The 22,129-nt window shown below is 38.5% G+C and overlaps 1 protein-coding gene and 1 non-coding gene across 6 annotated transcripts in view; one reads left to right on the forward strand and one right to left on the reverse strand.

Annotated features, from left to right (window-relative positions):
- Positions 1–22,129, forward strand: part of FAM135A (family with sequence similarity 135 member A) — a 126,848-nt gene that overhangs the window by 23,172 nt on the left and 81,547 nt on the right. For all 5 annotated transcript variants that reach the window (XM_062186337.1, XM_062186335.1, XM_062186336.1 and 2 more), the window contains one exon: positions 8,523–8,602. In XM_062186337.1, the coding sequence (XP_062042321.1) occupies positions 8,523–8,602 (80 nt within the window). The remainder of the gene's footprint in view (positions 1–8,522; positions 8,603–22,129) is intronic.
- Positions 2,518–2,623, reverse strand: LOC133757263 (small nucleolar RNA SNORA49). The gene has a single exon (XR_009865634.1). It is a non-coding gene; the product is annotated as a small nucleolar RNA SNORA49 (small nucleolar RNA).

Here is a 22,129-nt window from a genome sequence, read left to right on the forward strand (position 1 = left end):
GCCGCGATGGCTGGTGCATTGCGGTCGGCGCGCTGCGCCAATCCAAAGCCAGGAGCCAGGTGTTTCCTTCTGGTCTCCCATGTGGGTGCAGGGCCCAAGGACCTGGGCCATCCTCCATTGCACTCCCGGGCCACAGCAGAAAGCTGGACTGGAAGAGGAGCAACCGGGACAGAATCCGGCACCCCACTCAGGACTAGAACCCAGGGTGCCAGCGCCACAGGTGGAGGATTAGCCTAGTGAGCTGCGGCGCCTGCCACAATGTACATTCTTAAAAGGAAATTGTGGGGGCCAGTGCTCTGGCATAGCAGGTGAAGCCGCTGCCACTTGCCGTGCTGGCATCTCATATGGGCACCGATTCGAGTCCCGACTGCTCCACTTCCAATCCAGCTCTCTGCTATGGCCTGGGAAAGCAGTAGAAGATGGCCCAAGTCCTTCGGCCCTGCACCTGCGTGGGAAACCTGGAAGAAGATCTTGGCTCCTGGCTTCAGATCGGCGCAGCTCCGGCTGTTGTGGCCAATTGGGGAGTGAACCAGTGGATGGAAGACCTCTCTCTCTCTCTCTCTGCCTCTCCTTCTGTCTCTGTGTAACTCTGACTTTCAAATAAATAAATAAAATCTTTTTTGTTAAAAGGAAATTATGAAAACAGTCACTTTTAAAGTGACGTCAAAGTACTTAGGAGTTAAACATGGAAATGAAAGGCTTTTACAATAAAACTGTAAAATGGTGATGAAAAATTAAGACAAATGGATACATATATCGTATTCATGGATCAGAAGAGTTAATATATTAAGATGTTTACTATCCAAACTGATTTCCAGATTCAGTGTAATCCCTATCAAAACCCTAATGATTTTATTCATAAATACATCTGGTATTGCCAGCACCATTTATTCAAGACATTATCCTGTCTGCATTGTATGATCTGGGCACTTTTGTCAAAAACCAGTTGGCTGTATATGTGGAATAAATTCTGGGTTCTCTATTCTGTTTCATTGATCTGTGTGTCAGTTTTTATGCCAGTATCATGCTGTTTTCATTACTACAGCATTATAGTATGCTTTTAAGTCAGTTGGCTTCCCATTTGATTTTTTTTTTTTTTTTTTTGCTCAGGATCAGTTTGGCTATTTTGTTTTTTTGTGATTCCATGTGAATTGCAGGATTGTTTTTTTTCTAATTCTGTAAAGAATGTCATTGATATTTTGATAGGGATTGAATTGATTCTGTAGCTTGCTTTAGGTAACATATACTTTATATGGTTAATTTTGCCTGTCTTATTCATTCATTCATTTAATTTTAACATTATGTCAAATGTTTTTTGGACATTTTCTTAAGTACCAAATTACATAACTTAATACTGTGTCTCCTAATACCATCTGTTTTTTTTTAAAAAAACTTTTATTTAATAAATATAAATTTCCAAAGTACAGCTTTTGGAGTTAGATAGGCAGAGTTAGACAGTGAGAGAGAGAGAGACAGAGAGAAAGGTCTTCCTTCCGTTGGTTCACCCCCCAAATGAACACTACAGCCAGCGCACTGCACCGATCCAAAGCTAGGAGCCAGGTGCTTCCTCCTGGTCTCCCACGCGGGTGCAGGGCCCAAGCACTTGGACCATCCTCGACTGCCTTCCCAGGCCACAGCAGAGAGCTGGACTGAAGAGGAGCAACCAGGACAGAACTGGCGCCCTAACTGGGCCTAGAACTCGGAGTACCAGTTCCACAGGTGGAGGATTAGCCTAGTGAGCCACAGTGCCGGCCTATTTTAGTTTTTAACAGACTCAATGTGATTTGTAGATAGAATTCTAAGAACATAATGATAATCCCTTCTTCCTTTCCTTCTCCCTTCATGATTTTTAAAAACCAGATACTTAAAACACAATTCAGTGTTGTAGCTGGATTTGAGGCTAGGTAGAAAACAAATTGCTTACTTAAAGAAAAAAATGATTATTTGAAAATCATTAACTGCCATTTACAAGACATTTTATATTCATGTAGCTTCTTCTGAACTTTATATTATAACGTTATAAAATCTTATAAAATTACAAGGTTATAATACAAAACAAAAATTTATATATAAAATTATATAACATTATAAAATATGAAATTATTATTTCTAAATAGTGCTTTAAAATCATGTTTATACATATTTTTAACCACTTAGATTTTTAATTTCATAGACTATAAATAATACTATCAGAGTTCTTAGAAATAGAGAAAAAAATATAGTGATAGAATATTCACAAGCATTTTTTTTTAGCCACTAGTTTCAGTTTTCTTATTCTTTCCTCAAAAGTAAATTCAGCTTTCCACAAAAGGACAAAAAATAGACATTTAATTTTTTTTCCTTTCACCATCTGCTATACCTCTGTAAAAGTGTACTAAGGAGTAGTACTTTCTCATTTGACTACTCTTTCAAGATTTAGTAACATCATTGTCCATTTTAGCTTCTCCTTTATGTGAAAGACTACGAAGTGGGAAAATAAGAAAAGCAAAAGCAAAACAATTTTTTTTCTTTTTTTTTACTATTAGCTCAATGTGTAGGCCCCAGAAGAAGTAGTTTGAATCTTCGTGGGAAGGGATTTGTGCTTTCTTATCTATCCTTAGGCAATGCCAGGGCACTAAAACAGTAAATTTTTATAATAAAACGTTATGACTATGTTTTATGATCCTTTGCAACTTTTTCTTGCATACTGTTCTGATTAATAGCACTTAACACAACATTGTTCATAAAGAGCCATTTTTATTTCCTTAAATGCTCCTGCTTAAGATTATCCTTTAAGTTTTATTTAACAGGGTATGGGAAATAAATAAGATATGTAATGACAGAGGGACGGAAGCTGTGGCCTACCAGGTAAAGCCACCGCCTGTGACACGACACTGGTGCCTGTCCTGGCTGCCCCACTTCCAATCCAGCTCCCTAGTGGTGTGCCTGGGAAAGCAGCTGAGGATGGCCCAAGTGCTTGGACCCCTGCACCCACATGGGAGACCTGAAAAAAGCTCCTGGCTCCTGGCTTCAGACCAGTCCAGCTCCAGCCATTGAGGCCATTTTGGGAGTTTACCAATGAATGGAAGCCCTCTCCCTCTTTTTCCCTCTCCCTCTCTCTGTGCAACTCAAATAAAAAAAGAAAAAGAAAGAAACGACAGAAAAATAGATCACCTGAGTGATTACTTCTTTGTATTTGAATCTTTATAGATAAATTGATTCTATCTATACATTTTTTGGTAATTCAAATATTTTCTTCCATTGTATTTTCTGGTTTTTTTAATATAAAGGAAGAAATTCACTCTCATATATTCATTTATATCTGAGCAACTTAATATTCTTAGTAATTACTATAGTTTTATTCCTGATAATCCCCTTTTGAGTCCTAAAATAAGCATAAAACTAGGAACAGTTATACTTCCCTTTTTATGATTCTAACTTTATTAACATAATAGTTAATTCTTTTTCATTTTCCTGAGTTGTAGAGACTATTGTTAAATAGTTAATGGCATCTGGTTTAGGAAATTATATAGCTTATAAATTGTGTAGATATTTCAAATTGTAAAGGTCAAACACAAATGTTTTGATAGGGTGACCAAATAATTTATTGACCAAATCTGAATACTTTTTAAAATGAAAGAAGCCTCTTAAAATGAAAGATGATACTGTTAATAATATTCCCAGCCAACAGATGAAAACTAAAAGTTCTGCAGGTAGGACATACGGGAATCCTTGTATAATCAAATTCCTTAAACAAGTCTTAACTTTTTTTTTTTTTAAAGTTACTTAAAACAATAATTATTTGTTGTTTCTCTTGAGTCTCCTAGATGATGGGGCTGGCTGGGCTGATATAAGCTAAGCTTGCTCAAGCATCTGTGGTCAGCAGGTGGGTCTAAAGTGATGTTGGGTGGGATTACTCACTTCTCCTTACAGTCTCATCTTTTGGCGGGCCAGACTGAATTTACCAACTCTTGTTTTCAATTGAATTGCAAAATTACCTGTTTGCCTAAAATTGTTGGATATGATAGTGGTTTAAAAAGTTATTTAAAAAAATTCGTTACTTGGGGTCAGGGTTGTGGCGCATATAGGTTAAGCTGCTGCCTGCAACTCCAGCATCCCATGTGAGTGTCAGTTTGAGTCTTGGCTGCTCCCACTTCCAACCCAGATCCCTGCTAACACACCTGAGAAAGCAGTGGAAGATGGGCAGAGAATTTGGGCCCTTGCCACGCATGTGGCAGACCCAGATGGAGTTACTGGCTCCTAGCCTCAGCACGGCCCTGCCCCAGCTGTTGGGGATTGAACCAGCAAATGGAATATTAATCTCTCTGTGTCTTTCTCTCCATCCCACCCACCCAACCCGCTCCCTGGTCCCCATAACTCTCTCTCTTTAAAATAAGTAAATCTGTTAAAAAAAAAAAAAGATTTACTTGCTTTCAGAAATAATGCATTTTTTATTTATCTACATAGTAGTTTAACTACTTTACTTTTACTTAAGTTTTAAAAATAAGTCAGACACTAACAATCTAAAAAAAGGTTTTATTTTAATTTTAACCTATTCTGTAATATAGTAGATTTATAAATATTGAAGACAAAATCAGAATTCTAAATCATTGATGATGAATTTGTTTATCAAGTAGAATATGGGTATGTGTCTTATACATAAAAAATATAACTTATCTTAGGGTTTTTATTGTAATAGAAGTATAATCTGATTATCTGATTATAAGACGATAGACTTCCCAAGTAACTTTTCAAGAGGACTCCAAAAGGGGAGGAAATACTAGCCTCAAAATACATAGGGAAAAATTTCTATCTGAATGTCTATTCTCGTTTGTATAAAGAATAAGAATGGGATTAAGTTGAAGCTGTAACAGTTAAATTAGGTATTAAAGTGGGGTAAAAATTTCCTCTTTTTGGAGACCATTGCAAAAATCATTAGATATCTTTTTCTACAATTTGTTAGGTCACTGCTATTCATAGTAGCTCATCTCCAAATGGCTTGTTACTGGTTCAGAAAGAGATGAGTTAATTTTTCCAGAATGTAAATTAATGTACTGCTTTCTTAGTTGAAAGAGTCTTGCTATGATCAGCTGAAATAAATTGTGGACTTTGTGATACAGTTTGATAGCATTTCAGAAATGCATCAGTATATGTACTGTTTTAAGTAGTAACCTATCCAAAAATGTCAAGTGTCTTCAGTAAAATAAAAGAACCAAAAATACTGTGTAAGAATTTGAATACTTTCTCAGCTTTAGAAATCAACCACTTCTATACTCAGTAATTTGTTTTCTTATGACAATTCACATCAATTATTAGAACAAAAATATTTCATCATTGCACTAATTTTAGTTCTTCATTGATTCAGTCTGTGTGATAGTATAGGTCTGCATTTAGCCTGAGTCAGCATTTTACAGATACAGTGCAGTGCCAGGGGCATTGGATTCAAGGGGCTAGTTGGTTGTGTTGCTATGATTTGTTATATAATTTAGGAATTTTTTTATAGTTTCAAGATATGAAAAAAAAAGTTGTAAAAAATCGTCATTGTCAATATGTTTTCTTCCCCTTTGTTCTCAAAGTCTCAAACTCATTTTGTTTTTATTTTTGTCATTCTTTGATGTAGGTGAGAAAGGGTGTCTACATAATAATGGATCATAGTAGTCATTGGTAGAGCCAATAGTAACTGAATATCCCAATATTTTGCCACTACTGGCTTTGAACTGTTTTAAAAGTATAAATCAATAAAAGAGATCAAATTAGGAGCTTTGCAGGAGAAAAAACACAGAAAACAGAAAAAGTTCAGTATTACTTAGTTATCAGTTAACTGTAAGAAAATCTTTGCATTAAAGGACAGTGTGCTATTACGAAGACTGTCTACATGAAAATCAAAGCATGAATGATGTAACTTCAATGCATTGCAAACCCTAATGGGAAGAGAAAAATTAGACATGAATTTTTGTATTAATTAACAATCTATACAATATTTATTTCCATATTATTACTGAATATTCTTCATCTCTGTAATTTAAATATATAATTTATGAAACAATGTTCATAAGGATAAATTTACTTATGGATCAAGTATTATTGAACACAGCTACTATGTGTGTGGATCTTAGAGTTCCACCTACAACTTAAAAGATGTATTCAAAGAGGTAACCAATAAATTTGGCTAGATAATCAAGCAATAAGAATCAACCTTTTCTGATCATTTTAATCTTTTTGATAACAGCTATTTTAATAAGTATGAGTTGATTCTCATTGTGATTTTAACTTGCATCTCCCTTATGAATAGATTTTGAGCACTTTTTCATTAATCTGTTAGCCAATTTGTATGTCTTTTGAAAAATGTCATTTCAGGTCCTTTGCTTATTGGGTTTTTTTAATTACATTGTTTGTTTTTTAAGGATTGAGTTTTTGAGTTATATATATATATATATATATATATGATTTATTTATTTATTTGAAAGTCAGAGTTACACAGAGACAGAAGGAGAAGCAGAGAGAGAGAGGTCTTCCATCCACTGGTTCACTCCCCAATTGGCCACAATGGCCAGAGCTGCACAAATCCGAAGCCAAGAGCCAGGAGCTTCCTCCAGGTCTCCCATATACCCATATACCAAGGACTTGGGCCATCTTCTGCTGCTTTCCCAGGCGCATTAGCAGGGAGCTGGATCATAAGTGGAGCAGTCGGGACTCGAACCAGTGCCCATATGGGATGCTGGCACTGCAGGCAATGGTTTTACCCCTTATGCCACAGCGTTGGCTCTTCCTTATATATTTTGTGTACTAGCCCCTTATCACATGTATTACTTGCAAAAATATTTTTCTTACCTTTGAATTATTTCTTTACTCTGTTAATTGTTTCCTTTGCTACGCAGAAAGTTTTAGTTTGATGTAGTCCCATTTGTCTATTTTTGCTTTTGTTTTCTGTGCTTTTGGTGTTATATCCAAGAAAAAATTGCCCAGACCAATGTTGTAGAGTTTTTCCCTTATGTTTTTTTCTTGTTGTCTTAAAATTTCAGGCCTTATGTTTTGAGTTCATTTTTTTATATGATAGTTAAGAGCCTAATTTCATCCTTTTGTGTTTGGATATCTTACTTTCCAACACTATTTATTGAAGGAACTGTCCTTTCTCTATTATTTGTTCTCGGAATCTTTGTCAAAAATCAGTTGAGCATAAAGTATGAGTTTATGTTTATGCTTTTTATCCTGTTCCATTGCTTCATGTGTCTCTTTGAATACCCATGCTATGCTGTTTTGATTACAGTAACTGTTAATATATTTTGAAATCAGAGAGTGTGATTTCTTTTACCTTTGTTCTTTTTGATCAAGATTGCTTTGACTATGTGGGATCTTTGTTGTTTCCATTCAAATTTTAGGATTGTGGTTATTCCCCAAGTGGCCACAATAGCCAGGATTGAGCCAGAATGAAGCCAGGATCCAAGAGCTTCTTCTGGGTCAGCTAGATGGGTGGCAGGGGCCCAAGGAGTTGGGCCATCTTCCACTGCTTTTCCCAGGCCATTAACAGGGAGCTGGATGGGAAGTGGAGCAGCTGAGATGCAAACCAGCACCCATATAGGATGCCATTTTCAGATAGCTGTTTTACCTACTATGCCACAGTCTGGTCCCAAGATTCTAAATTCACTACTTTCAAAGACTGTTTAATTCTGCCACTGCAGCGTGAGCATGCATTGCTCTAATCTTTGTTTTATTTGCAAGCTTAACTTTAAACTCCCTTCCGGGAAATTATTAAAGAAAAAAGATAGATACTCAGGTCCCTAGTACTTATTTAGATAACATCTAAAGTTATCCCTGATTTCTAATGTTTATTTAACATCTGGTAATTGTGTAATGTATGTATATGTACATATATACACATATATGTATATTCTCTGTTAACTTACACAAATTTACAGTGTAATAATGATAAAATAACCCTGTTATGTTTTTAGCTCATACTTTTTCTAACTTAAAGTACTGCTAATGACTGGGAAATATTTGAATATATATAATGTTTCAAGATCTTTGAAGAATAAGTAAGCAAATAAAAATACATAAACAAATAGCTCTCACCTTGAAAACACTGAATACTTCAAACCAAATACATCTTTGTTATTTGTTGTTGAAGCCAAGTTTTAAGAACCATTTATGATTAATCCCATATTTTCTCAAAATTATGTTTTAGTGATTTGCTTTTTATTAGCTATTTACAGAAAAAATGAATAAGCCAGATTAAAAAATAAAAGTCATAAATGCATGTGATCCCACAGATTGCTATCACAACCCTCTCATATAAACTAAGAAATACCGTATATTGCTTCTGTTTTTTTTTTCATTCACCTTTGTACATGCTGCCATTCCCTTTTGGCTTTATGCCTAGCTAATAGTTGACATGTGAATCTGATGTCTTTTTTTTCCACAGATGGTAAAAGTAATGAGAAACTGATACAATTAGATCAACCTTATTAGTTATACATAGAAGTGGGGCATTGCATATCTAAAAAAATGTTTTGAAATGACTTCCTTATCTTATTTTATTTTAGCTTTTACCAGATTCGTGCATCTATGAAAATTCCACCAAGAATTCCCCACAGAGTAGAAGCTAGTTTATTACATGCAACAGGTAAGTAGAAAATATTTTCAAGTTCTTTCAAAAAGAACTGAAGTAACATTATAATTGTCAATCATTTTTTGTAAGTATTTTTTCACTACAGATATAAGAAGCCAAACAGTATCATTATGATATCTTTTATAAGAAATAAATTTGGAACCTCAGTAAAATAGACCTGATTATATATATCATGTATCCTTAAGTTTCTTACAATGAGCATGTGAAAGAATACATATGAAATTTCCATGGAAACAGAGCACATCAGATGCAGTTTTAAAAGATACATAGTGAATATGAACATATAATCTGACTTCTGATTGCATAGGTTGTTTATGATAAGTTTATGGCATATATTTGATAGTACTTTTTTAACCAAAACTTTTTCTGGGTTAATTACTTTAGAGAACAAAGAGCAGTAAGGCAGTGTAGGAAGGTATAAGATAGACATGATAGCAGCTCTGTTATTTACTCATATTCTCAGGAGAGACACCAGCATTGATTTGAGCTAAAACTAATGGTCCTGACATTATCACTGGACATTTTCCTGCTTTCTCAGTATGGTAAAAAGATTGAATATACAAAAAACAAAATCTAAAAATGAAATTAAAAGATAACACAAAATTTTCCCTGAACACTTTGAAGCCACCTTGTTTTTTCTTTTTAATAAGCTCTTTTGAGATGTACACTTTGCAAATATTTTCCCATTCTACAAGTTGTCTCTACTCTGTTGTTTGCTTTGTTCTATATAAGCTTTTTAGTGTGATGAACTCCTATTTGTCTGTTTTAGGTTTTGCCCATCCCGATGTCCTGAAGCACTTCCCCTATGTTTTCTTCCAGTAGTTTCATAGTTTCAGGTCTTAAAATTGGGTCTTCAGTACATTTTGACCCTCCTGGGGTTCTCATTAGCAGGATGCTAGAATCATAAGCCAGAGCCCATTGTTGCACTCAGGTATTCCACTATGGGATGTAGTCCTGTGAACTACTAGGTCAAACAACCATGCCTGGAAGCTGTTTTATTCCACATTGTTAGGAAATGAAATGGTTAATAAAATGTTCTAAAAAGTTATATAAGCCTTACGTGAATTACTAGATTTCAAATCTTAAAAATATCCCTAACATTAAAGCTATCCAGAGCATAATTAGACCATTTTAAAAATAAAATATATTGCTGGGTAGGCGTTTGTCACAGTGGTTATCATGTCTCTTGGGATACCTGTATCCTACATCATAGTTCCTAGATTTGAGTCCTCAATCCACTTGTGATACAGCTTCCTACTAATGTGCTTCCTGTGGGGCAGCAGGTTATGGCTTGGGTCCCTGTCATCCACGTGGGAGACTTGGGTAACTTCTAGACTCCTAGCTTTGGCCTGGTCCCTCCCTGGCTGTTGTAGGTATTTAGGGAATGAACATGCATGAAAGGTCTCTCTTTGTGTCTCCTTTCTCTTTCTCTCGCTCTTTTAAATAAATCAAAGTAAAGAATTTTAAAATGTGTTGGGAGTTTGAAAAATTTTGAGTTGTATCATACTGTAGATAGTAATGCTGATTCATGTTACATATTAATCAATTGTATATAATGGAGAATTGACCCTATCTTCTGTAATGGTCAGAAGTTCAGGGAGGTCTGTGGTTTACAACTCTTCCTCTCCTTCGCCCCCCCCACCTAAAAAAAAAGCTAAACTTTTGTCCTGATATATGTGTTACTGTATCTGTTTATTGCCATGATGGAGTCTTTTTGTAAACCTACTTTCCAAAAACACATAGATAGTAAAATAATTGATGTTACAAGACTTAGACTTAGTTCCCCCTTATGAACTTCCTTAAAACTAGTAGACTAGATATTTTATTCGTTTTATCTCCTGAAATTGCCAGTTGAAAAAAAAAACTTAGATTTCAGTTGGCGAGATATTTTTTAAGATAGCAAGATACTTGACATAAATTGCAAAAATCATCACAGATTATAGTTTATAATATCTTGGCCATTTGTGTGGCAGAAATACAAAGTAATGAATTTACAGTATTTTGGCATTGTGACAAATTTTGTTTCAGAAATGCAAAGATAGGATACCTTCTCCTAACCTTTTCCTAGAGACAGTCATTTTTATTTTTCTTAATTATGAGTCCAGAATTAATCATTATTGCTGCCACTTCAGTTTCTAGGTTCTGACATTATCAACTGTGTTTTATTGACTACAATATGGATGGTGTGTGGAAAGGAGATATCTTCTATTTAACTATAATATTTGTTTTTCATTTATTAAAAAGAAAAAGAGAGAGAGACGTATCTCCCATCTACTGGTTCACTCCCCAAATGCCTGTAATGGCTCTTGGGGCCGGGCCAGGTTGAAGCCAGGAGTTCAGTCAGGATCTCTTAGATTGGTGACAGTGACCCATGTAGTTGAACCACCACCACTTGCTCCCAGAGTGCAAATTAGCAGGAAACGAATTGGAAGCAGAGTTGGGACGTTAATATATACTTTAATGATACATATTGATACATTATAAATGTTTGAAAAATAAATATTTGGAAAAAAATAAATATTTGGAAAGCTATGGACTTCCACGATATGTAATTTTAATTTTTTTAAAGATTTATTTATTTATTTAAAAAGCAGAGTTAGAGAGAGAGAGAAAGAGAGAGAGCTTCCATCTACTGGTTCACTCCCCAAATGCCTGCAATGGCTGCTGGGCCAGTTTGAAGCCAGGAGCCAGGAGCTCCTGGATCTCTTATATTAATAACAGTGATCCAAGTACTTAACCATTACTACTACTTCCCAGGGTACAAATTATCAGGAAACTAGAATTGGAAGCAGAGCTGTGACTCAAATACTCAGAAAACCAGTATGGGTTACAGGTGTCCTAAGGAATATTTTGACCACTACACAAAATGTCTGTCCTAGAAATATTATATATATTAATAATATACATTACAGTATTATAATTTTTTTAAAAAAATAAATAATGTGGATGACATCACTCTGTGAAGGAGAAGCCTAGTTTTAGAAAGCTATTCACTTTCGGCCCGCGCCGCGGTTCACTAGGCTAATCCTCCGCCTTGCGGCACCAGCACACTGGGGTCTAGTCCCGGTCGGGGCACCGATCCTGTCCCGGTTGCCCCTCTTCCAGGCCAGCTCTCTGCTGTGGCCCGGGAGTGCAGTGGAGGGTGGCCCAAGTCCTTGGGCCCTGCACCCCATGGGAGACCAGGAGAAGCACCTGGCTCCTGCCATCGGATCAGCGCGGTGCACCCGCTGCAGCGCGCTGGCCACGGCGGCCATTGGAGGGTGAACCAACGGCAAAAGGAAGACCTTTCTGTCTCTCTCTCACTGTCCACTCTGCCTGTCAAAAAAAAAAAAGAAAGAAAGAAAGCTGTTCACTTCCATGATATGCAATTTTAATTTTTTAAAAGGTTTATTTATTTATTTGAAAGGCAGAGTTACAGAGAGAGATCTTGCATCTGCTGGTTCACTCCCCAAATTGGCCACAAAGGCTGGGACTGGTCAGGCCAAAGCCAGGAGCCTGGAATTCCACCCAGGTCTCCCACATAGGTGGCAGGGGTCCAAGCATTTGAGCCATCTTCTGCTGCCTTCCCAGGTGTATTAGCAGGGAACTGGATCGTAAGTGGAGCTGCCAGGACTTGAACTGGTACTCATGTGGGATGCCAGTATTGCATGCTGCAGCTTAACCCACTATACCACTGCAACGGCCCCTATAATTATTGTTATGTGAAAATGTTATGTGTGTATTTTTATAGCGTTATACCAGAAAAATTTTAAGCAATTGCATTATTTTATTAAATTAATAGCAGGCAGAATAACAAACACAGTAACTAGATTTTGAATAGAAGAAAAAATATGCATAAAATCCTTCATTCTTTTTTTTTCTCTTTCAAAATAACAAACTTTTGCGTGTCACATCGGAAATGTATTACCAAATATGACTTCTCAATATTTTTTATTCCTAGTATATTATGTCAACATGTTTTGTTTTTAAATTTCTAACTTAGGATATGTTGGTTTTCTTGTTTATGAAAACAACTTTAAAAATAACTACCACTGGGCCAGCACTGTGGCGCAGTAGGTTAATTATCTGCCTGCAGCGCCAGCATCCCATATGGGTGCTGGTTCTAGTCCCAGCTGTTCCTCTTTTCGCTCCAGCTCTCTGCCATGGCCTGGGAAGCCAGTAGAAGATGGCCCAAGTGCTTGGGCCCCTGCAACCATGTGGGAGACCCTGAAGAAGCTCCTGGCTCCTGGCTTCAGAACAGCCCAGCTCAGGCTGTTGTAGCTATTTGGGGAATGAACCAACATATGGAAAACCTTTCTCTCTGTCTCTCCCTCTCTCACTGTGTGTAATTCTACCCCCTCAAATAAATACATAAAATCATAAAAAATAACCACCGCCATGCCTAGCATGGTCACCTGTTGTGTATGTGTGGTATTCCATTGCTTTTGAATTTTGTTTCATCCTCTATGATAAAGTAAATCTGATAAGGGATCTGGTATTTCTTGCCAGTGTACTTCAGAACGGCCTCTATCGTATTAATATGTAAATTACAGAGGACAGTGATTGATGGAGTATGGCAGTTTGCTAGAGACTCAGAAGTAGTAGTTAAATCTTAAGTCAGGTTCTCCTTTTTTTTTTTTTTTTTAATTAATTTATTTATTTGAAAGGCAGTGTTACAGAGGCAGAGGCATCCTTCCAGAATATTTTTTGCCTCCAGTACCTGCTGCTATATATTTAATTAACTTTTTTCTCCAAGATTGATTGATTGATTGATTGATTTGAAAGCCAGAGTTACAGAGAGGCAGAAGCAAAGAGAGAGGTCTTCCATCTGCTGGTTCACTCCCCAAATGGCCACAACAACCAGAACTGGGCTAACCAAAGCTGGGAGCCTAGAGTGTCTTACAGGTCTCCCACATGAATGCGGGGCCCCAAGCAGTTGGGCCATCTTCTGCTTTTCCCAGGCACATTAGCAGGAAGCTGGATTGGAAGTAGAGCAGCCACAACTCAAGCCGGCACCCATATGGGATGCCGGCACTGCAGGCCCCAACTTTTTTTTAATAAATGTATATAATAGATTTCTAGCCTCATCCTTGACAACATAAATATCTCTTTTTCCCCGCCAACAGAAACCTTTTATTTAAGGGAAACAAATTTCATAAGTTCAACTTTAGGAATCTAGTGATTCTTCTCACCATACACACACTCCTACCGCTTCTCCTCCCTCTGTCATTCCCAGTCCCATTCTCCATTAAGATTCATTTTCAATTAACTTTATATACAGAAGACTAACTCATACTAAGGAAAGGATTTCAACAATTTGCACATACACGCACACACACACACAAACTGAGAACAAGTTTTACAGTTAACTGTCATAATACAACTAATTGAAGACAGAGGTCCTGAATGGGAAGCTAGTGCACAGTGACCCATGCTGCTAACCTAACAGTCAACACTCCCATTTACCACGTCAGTGGCCACCTGAGGCTTCCAGCATGAGCTGCCTAGGCCATGGAAGCTCTGCGAATCTACAAACTCCAGCAGTATTCAGATAAGGCCACAAGCAAAGTGGAAGCTCTCATATAAGATAGTTTCCCTTTATTCTTTCTATTCCTTGAAAATTCTTGATTTTTTCTAAATGCTTGGGTTTTCTCTTTGCTTTTTTTTAATTACCCTGTTTGTTTTGACTCTAATTTTACTTTCACCTCTATATCTTTTATTTCTAGCATTGTGTTTTCACCATAACTTGTATCCCTTTTGTATATTTCCAGAAAACTTTTAGGAAAGGGAGAAAAAAATGATCACTTTTGTCTGTGAGTTGCAATAGGACAGGTTGGATGGCATGGGAAGTAGATGGTATTTTACAGCTCATTGTAATATATCAAAATTTGTCCTGTGCAAGACTGCTGACAGTGAGAGAGTTGGTCAGGAAAAAGCTGTCATCTGTGATAACATCAGCCATGAAAGACAACGAGTAGCTTTGGGCTGTTTAAAACTGATTAATAAGAAAGCATTCATAGACTTTTAACAGCGAAGTCACTGCTGGTTCTAGGAAGCTGTACTCATTTTGAAATATTATGTGCAGTTTTAATAAAAAGTTCAAATAATGACTTTGCATTTCTTTTTTTTTTTTTTTTTTTTTTTGACAGGCAGAGTGGACAGTGAGAGAGAGACAGAGAGAAAGGTCTTCCTTTTGCCGTTGGTTCACCCTCCAATGGCCGCCACGGTAGCGCGCTGCGGCCGGCGCACCGCGCTGATCCGATGGCAGGAGCCAGGTGCTTCTCCTGGTCTCCCCTGGGGTGCAGGGCCCAAACACTTGGGCCATCCTCCACTGCACTCCCTGGCCACAGCAGAGAGCTGGCCTGGAAGAGGGGCAACCGGGACAGGATCGGTGCCCCAACCGGGACTAGAACCCGGTGTGGCGGCGCCGCAAGGCGGAGGATTAGCCTGTTGAGCCACGGTGCCAGCGACTTTGCATTTCTAGTGATAGTGTTATTAAAACAAAATATATTTTGTTTTTTTAATGTCCATCCAGCTATTTTTCTGAAAAAAATTGTATCCAGGTAATACAAGAAAATAGTTAAGATCAGTTAGTTCAGAAAAAAATTGTAGTGAAAACCTTATCTCATTTTCTAGATGTAGCCAGTTTTAACTATTTCTGCATTCCTTGTGTTGATTGCAATGTAGACATTGTTAATAATTCCTGTTATGATAAAAGACAATTTATCTTTTTTACACAACTTCCTGTCTCTCTTTCCCCATCTTTCAAAAGATACTGTTATTCTTATATCTTTCTCTGACCATCTCTATAGCTTCAAGCAATACATTAAAGCTACATTTCCTATTTCAGCAGTGAAAACAGACCCCTCATTTTGTAAAAAAAAGATGTAAGCATTTTTACCTGTTTCTTCAACTTTTCTTTCATGTGCACCCTCTGTTAGAGCCTCTTTCTTTCTTTCTTTCTTTTTTAAAGATTTATTTATTTATGTGAAAGAGTTATATAGAGAGAATCTTGTGTCTGCTGATTCATTCCCCAAATGGTTTCAACAGCCATGGTTGGGCCAGGCCAAAGCTGGGAGCCAGGAGTCTTCTCTGTGGGTATATGGGCCCAAGGACTTGGCCATCTTTCACTGCTTTTCCCAGGTTATTAGTAGGGAGTTGGATTGGAAGTGGAGCCAGTCAGGACATGATCCAATACAAATACGGGATGCCGGTGTTGCAGGCAGCAGCTTTACCTGCTATGCCACAATGCCAGCTCCATATACTTTTCTTTTATATGGTCAAGGTTGCTATTATACATATCCTCTTTGGCAGTTGTAGATAAGTTTTCTATGTTTTGTCTGTTGCTTGATTTCAACAGTTAAAAGTAAATAGCGCCGGCGCCGTGGCTCAACAGGCTAATCCTCCACCTTGCAGCACCGGCACACCGGGGTCTAGTCCCGGTTGGGGCGCCGGATTCTATCCTGGTTGCCCCTCTTCCAGGCCAGCTTTCTTCTATGGGCTGGGAAGGCAGTGGAGGATGGCCCAAGTACTTGGGCCCTGCACCCGCATGGGAGACCAGGAGAAGCACCTGGCTCCTGGCTTCGGATCAGCGCGGTGCGCCAGCCACAGCGCGCCGGCTGTGGCGGCCATTGGAGGGTGAACCAACAGCAAAAAGGAAGACCTTTCTCTCTGTCTCTCTCTCTCTCACTATCCACTCTGTCAGAAAAAATAAAGAAATAAATAAATAGCAAAAACAAATGGTTTACAGCATTAACATAACTATCTGACATGAAAAAGGATCTCAAGTTTTTAGGACAGCTAAGGCAAGTCTGGTTTTGGTATTGATCTGAGTCACTGTAATATAGAGATAGTGAGATACATATTTTTCTTTTTTCTTTTTTTCTTTTTTTTTTTTTTTTTTGACAGGCAGAGTGGACAGTGAGAGAGACAGAGAGAAAGGTCTTCCTTTACCATTGGTTCACCCTCCAATGGCCGCCGCGGCCAGCGTGCTGCGGCTGGCGCACCGCACTGATCCAAAGGCAGGAGCCAGGTACTTATCCTGGTCTCCCATGGGGTGCAGCGCCCAAGCACCTGGGACATCCTCCACTGCACTCCCTGGCCACAGCAGAGAGCTGGCCTGGAAGAGGGGCAACCGGGACAGAATCCGGTGCCCCGACCGGGACTAGAACCCAGTGTGCCGGCGCCACTAGGCGGAGGATTAGCCTGTTGAGCCACAACGCCGGCCAGCGAGATACATATTTTTGAAACTGTTGATTCAGACATGTAGCTCTGATATGGTTAAAATAGCAACTTGGAATTATGTTACCAGTTTTTTCTATTTCTTTGAAAGGCAGCATTAACAGAGAGAGGTAGAGACAGAAAGAGGTCTTCCATCCGCTGGTTCACTCCCCAAATGGCCGCAATGGCTGGAGCTGAGTTTATCCGAAGTCAGGAGCCAGGAGCTTCTTCTGGGTCTCCCATGTGGGTTCAGGGGCCCTCCCAGGTCATAGCAGAGATCTAGATTAGAAGAGGAGCAGCTGGGACCAGAACAGGCGCCCCATGGGATGTCTGTCTCTCTCTCTCTCTCTCTCTCACTGTCTATAACGCTACCTGTCAAAAAAAAAAAAAAAAAAAGCCATTTCTGAGATAAGTATGACCGAAAATGGCCAAGGGCAAGAAGGGAAAACTAAAGAAGAGGACTTGAAAAGATTTCTGATTTTACAACATATTAAGGAAATCTAGGTACTTGGGCTTGCATTTCTATGCTTATAAAATAGCTTAATCTGAAGAAGATGGTTGAATTTGGACATAACTAGTTTAAGGCCTTGCTCTGCTACTATGGCTGTATGGTCTAGCCAATTGTGTAATTTTTCTGAGCCTTTTTTTCCTAATCAGTGAAGTGAAAATAATTCCCATCTCATAGTATGTTTGTGAAAATATAATTTGCAGATGTGTAGAGACCTAGTTCAATGCTCAATAAATACTGGTTTCATTTGTCTTGCTCTCTCTGTCCTAAATTTCCCCTTGTGAAAATAAAGTAGATGACAGGATCTCAGAACTAGAACTAGCTTGATTTAAGGAAAGATAGCCTGTGAAGAAGGAGCCATTTATATCTTTTTCCAATTTTAGTTTTCAAGAGTTAGCCTTGCTTGTGGGCAGGATTACTGATTGATAGGAGAGGATTTCAAAAAACTCACGGAAAATGGAATACAAGGCAGTTTATTTTGCTGTTAAAAAAAACATGAAATCTATGCATCTTTTTTTAAGCCATTTTTCATGAACTTTCTGAAGGCCTTTCATATGGTTTAATCTTTTTACACCTCTTTGAGTCTTTCCTTCCCCATAAGACAGCTGTTCTCTACTAGTTCTATGAAATGGATGAGAAAACAAATGTTTGCACTAGTGTATCCGTGTGACAGAGAAGGCCAAGCACAAGCTTTGGGGTAAACAGCTGTGGCATTTGTTTCCTGGCAGATTATTTACATTATCTTAGTCTTGATGTCTGTAAAATGGATATAAAACCTTGCAAAATAGGGTTGCCAAAAGGGTGGTAATGATAAACATGGGAAGCACAGTACCTTGGACAAAGTAAGTCCTCTGTATTTGTAGGTAGTAGTGTTAAGACTACCACTTATGAGGACAAGGAAAGGGAAATTGCACACAAATTTGAGCAATAATGTGTGGGGAAAGTCTTAGTGCTAAAAAAATTTCCCATTGTATTAGAAGCTTTACAGCCACATAAGCATTTACACTGACAAGAAATCAACCTAGATTGGTTAGAAAAAGAAATTTCCGCTTACTTGTATGTGACAGGGTTTTTCCCAAGGCCATCCCTGAGTCCTGGATAATACTCTTTATAAATCGATTTCATTCTTTTCCTTGCTAACACCCAGCTTTCATGTAGGTGATAGAAATTTTAAAACAGCAGCAACAATAAAACATCGGGGCAGATGTTTGGTACTACAGTTAAGAAACTGCTTGGGACCCCACATCCCATAATGGAACGCCTGGTTTGAGCTCTGGCTTCGCTTCCAATGAATACACAGGCTGGGGAGGCAGCAGGTGATGCCCGAGTACTTGGGTCCCTGCCACCGCCCTGATAGACCTGAATTGAGTTTCTGGCTACAGGTTTCAGCCTGGCCCAGCCCCAGCTGTTGCAGGCATTTGGGAAGTGAACCAGCAGATGAGACATTTCATTCTTTTCTGTCTTTCTGCCTTTCAGATAAAGTTTTAAAAAATCAGTATCAAGCAGAAGAGAGGGCTATAAATAAGGGCTAGTGATCAGAGTAAAGAGAAGTTGTCCCAGTTGTTCTGCCTTACCAGTGGCCACTTTTAAGAAATCAAGTATTTTGATGTGCTGCTAGCAGAATTGTATTTCTCCTCTATTAGTTGTGTCCTTAAATTTTGCCCATCCTCTTTTTTAGAGTCACTGAAACGTTGGATAGTTAGGCTGAACTATTAAGATTTTTCATGATTTAACCCTATCCTGTATATTTGATTTTCTTTCCCATCATTCTCCCTTGGATTCTATGGCACTACTTCCAGTTTCTCAAATTTGATGGGTTCTAACTTACCTCATACTATGAGATGCTTTCCTCTCTTCGTTGCCTACTTGTTTTAAAGTCATAGATAACTCTGCTAGGCAGTTAGAAGTCTCCTCTGCCATGCTGTTATAGCACTTTCTGTGTAACTCTTGGCTCTTAAAATATGTTTGTTTTGTTTATTTTTTATTTTTAATTTATTTTTATTTATTTGACGGGTAGAGTTAGACAGTGAGAGAGAGAGACAGAGAGAAAGGTCTTCCTTCTGTTGGTTCACTCCCCAAATAGCTGCTATGGCCGGAGCTACGCCAATCCGAAGCCAGGAGCCAGGTGCTTCCTCCTGGTCTCCCATGCCGGTGCAGGGCCCAAGCACCTGGGCCATCCTCCACTGCCTTCCCAGGCCACAGCAGAGAGCTGGACTAGAAGAGGAGCAACCGGGACTAGAACCCGGTGCCCATATGGGATGCTGGCTCCACAGGTAGAAGATTAACTGAGCCATGGTGCCAGCCCCTTGTTTAGTTTTTAAAATATAGAAATCTAATCAGACTTCAAGCACATTACAAAACAGTGGGTTTTTTTCTTTGTTTGTTTTAAAGATTGATTCATTTATTTGAAAATCAGTTACACAGAGAGAGGAGAGGCAGAGAGAGAGAGATCTTCCATCTGATGGTTCACTCCCCAATTGGCTACAACGGCCGGAGCTGCACTGATGCGAAGCCAGGAGCCAGGAGCTTCTTCTGGGTCTCCCACGTGGGTGCAGGGGCCCAAGGACTTGGCCATCTTCTACTGCTTTCCCAGGCCATAGCAGAGAGCTGGATCAGAAATGGAGCAGTCGGGTCCTGAACTGGCGCCCATATGGGATGCCAGCGCTTCAGGCCAGGGTAAAAAGTGAGGAAAGTTTAATGAAATACACAGCTAGAGACAAATCATATTATGTCATTAATTCATTACTGTTACCAGTAACTGAATAATCTCAGTAGTCATGAATGGAAAACTCACTGTAAAATTAGATCTTTTGGTAAATTTGCACTGATGGTGAAACTTATTTTCATTTGTCATTATATTATGTTTTGCTTTCCCCAGATTCTACAGCTTCCTTCTGTTGAAGCCACTAATTGTATTTTTTACCTGGCTTAAGAAAGTGATAATTATGTTGTCTTTTGTTTTGGCCTGCTGAAATAGGGATTTAAAGAGATTGTCTCATTGCACTGCAATTATTTGCTTAGTGTTTCCAAACCAGACTAGGAACTCTGAAAAAGGGGCCTAGTTTTTATTTATGTTCCTGAAACTCAGAGACAAAAAAAATTAAAGTTAAATGAATACTTACTTGTTCGCAAAGTAAATAAGATATGCCAATGCTAATTGTTTAACCAGAAGAAATGAAAATGTAGGAAGATAATGATAATAAATGTAAATGATCATGACTTAATACAAGTATTTGTAGGCCTCTATCACAGTTCTCTAAAAGTATAGATCTGAATGTTTATTTTAGCAGAAAACTGATAGGCAAAATGAAAACAGTTATTTGAACAAGGAAAAGGGGCACTGAATTAAGCTAGATGAAAGTTCATTTATTCAGTAAATAACTGTTGGGTACCAGTTAGGTGTAAGGCAGTTCTCAGTCTCAAAACAGTGAAAAAAATAAATGTCAGGACATTTTATCATCACATGCTTCTACACTTGCTTTGATCTTGTTGGCAAGACCCTTTATAATGGCAATGTAAAAGTGCAAAAGGAGTATCATAAAGAAGAGGGTAGAATAATAGTTATAAGCCTGGAGAAGGAAGAAGGAAGGGAAGGTGGAGGAAAAAGAGGTTGGTCAGTGGATACTAAGCTATATTTGGACAGGAGGAATAAATTCTACTGTTCTATTGATCTTGCAGTAAAAGGGTGCATATAGTCAGTAACATATTGTATACGTATTTCAAAATAGCTAAGAGGATTTTTAATGTTTTACCACAAAATAATTTGAAGTAACAGCTACTGTAATTACTGTGATTTTTTTTTTTTTTTTTGACAGGTAGAGTTATAGACAGTGAGAGAGAGAGACAGAGACAGAGAGAAAGGTCTTCCTTCCATTGGTTCACTCCCCAAATGGCCGCTATGGCCGGCGCTGCGCCGATCCAAAGCCAGGAGCCAGGTGCTTCCTCCTGGTCTCCCAAGCGGGTGCGGGAGCCCAAACACTTGGGCCATCCTCCACTGCCCTCCCGGGCCACAGTGAAGAGCTGGACTGGAAGAGGAGCAACCGGGACTAGAACCCGGTGCCCATATGGGATGCCGGTACCACAGGCGGAGTATTAACCAAGTGAGCCACAGTGCCGGCCTCGTGATTTCTTCATTACCCAATGTATTTATGTGTCAAAACATATTGTACCCCATAAATTTGTGTAATTGTTGTGTGTCAGCCAAAAATTAAAATAGAATAATAAAAATATTTTAATAAGTCTTTGAAAGGAGGAAAACAGAAGTAGAAGTGGGAGCTGAACTACCTTTTGGGATACCTCTCTTTCTCTCTGAGGAGGTTTTAGGCTTTAAAGTGGGCAGGTAGAGTAGATAATGGGAAGTGAGAGGTAGACCTGAGAACTGAGACAAGTTGGAAGCCTGTAATTGAGTCAGCTATGGTAGTTGAGAATCTCAACTTCAAGGGCAGAATATTAGGAAGATTACTATTACCTTGGGCCAAAAACCTCAGGGCTTTTCTCTAAGTTACCATGGGACATTAACACTCTAGAGTAAAGCATTCATTCTTTTTAGTTTTTTATTGTGGTAAAAAACACATAAAACCTACTCTTAAATGTTTAGGTGTGTATTATAATCTTATTTACTATATACACGTTAGCAGATTCTAGACCCCTTTTGTCTTACATAACTGAAACTCTGTACAATTGAACAGCAATTCTTCATTTACCCTCCACCTAGGACCTGGTAGTCACCATTCTACTGTCTATATCTGTGAATTTGATCAGATAACTCATGTGAGTGGAATCATGCAGTATCTGCACTTCTGTGACTGACTTTT

Source organism: Lepus europaeus, chromosome 3, assembly GCF_033115175.1.
Source record: "Lepus europaeus isolate LE1 chromosome 3, mLepTim1.pri, whole genome shotgun sequence".
Classification (NCBI taxonomy): domain Eukaryota; kingdom Metazoa; phylum Chordata; class Mammalia; order Lagomorpha; family Leporidae; genus Lepus; species Lepus europaeus.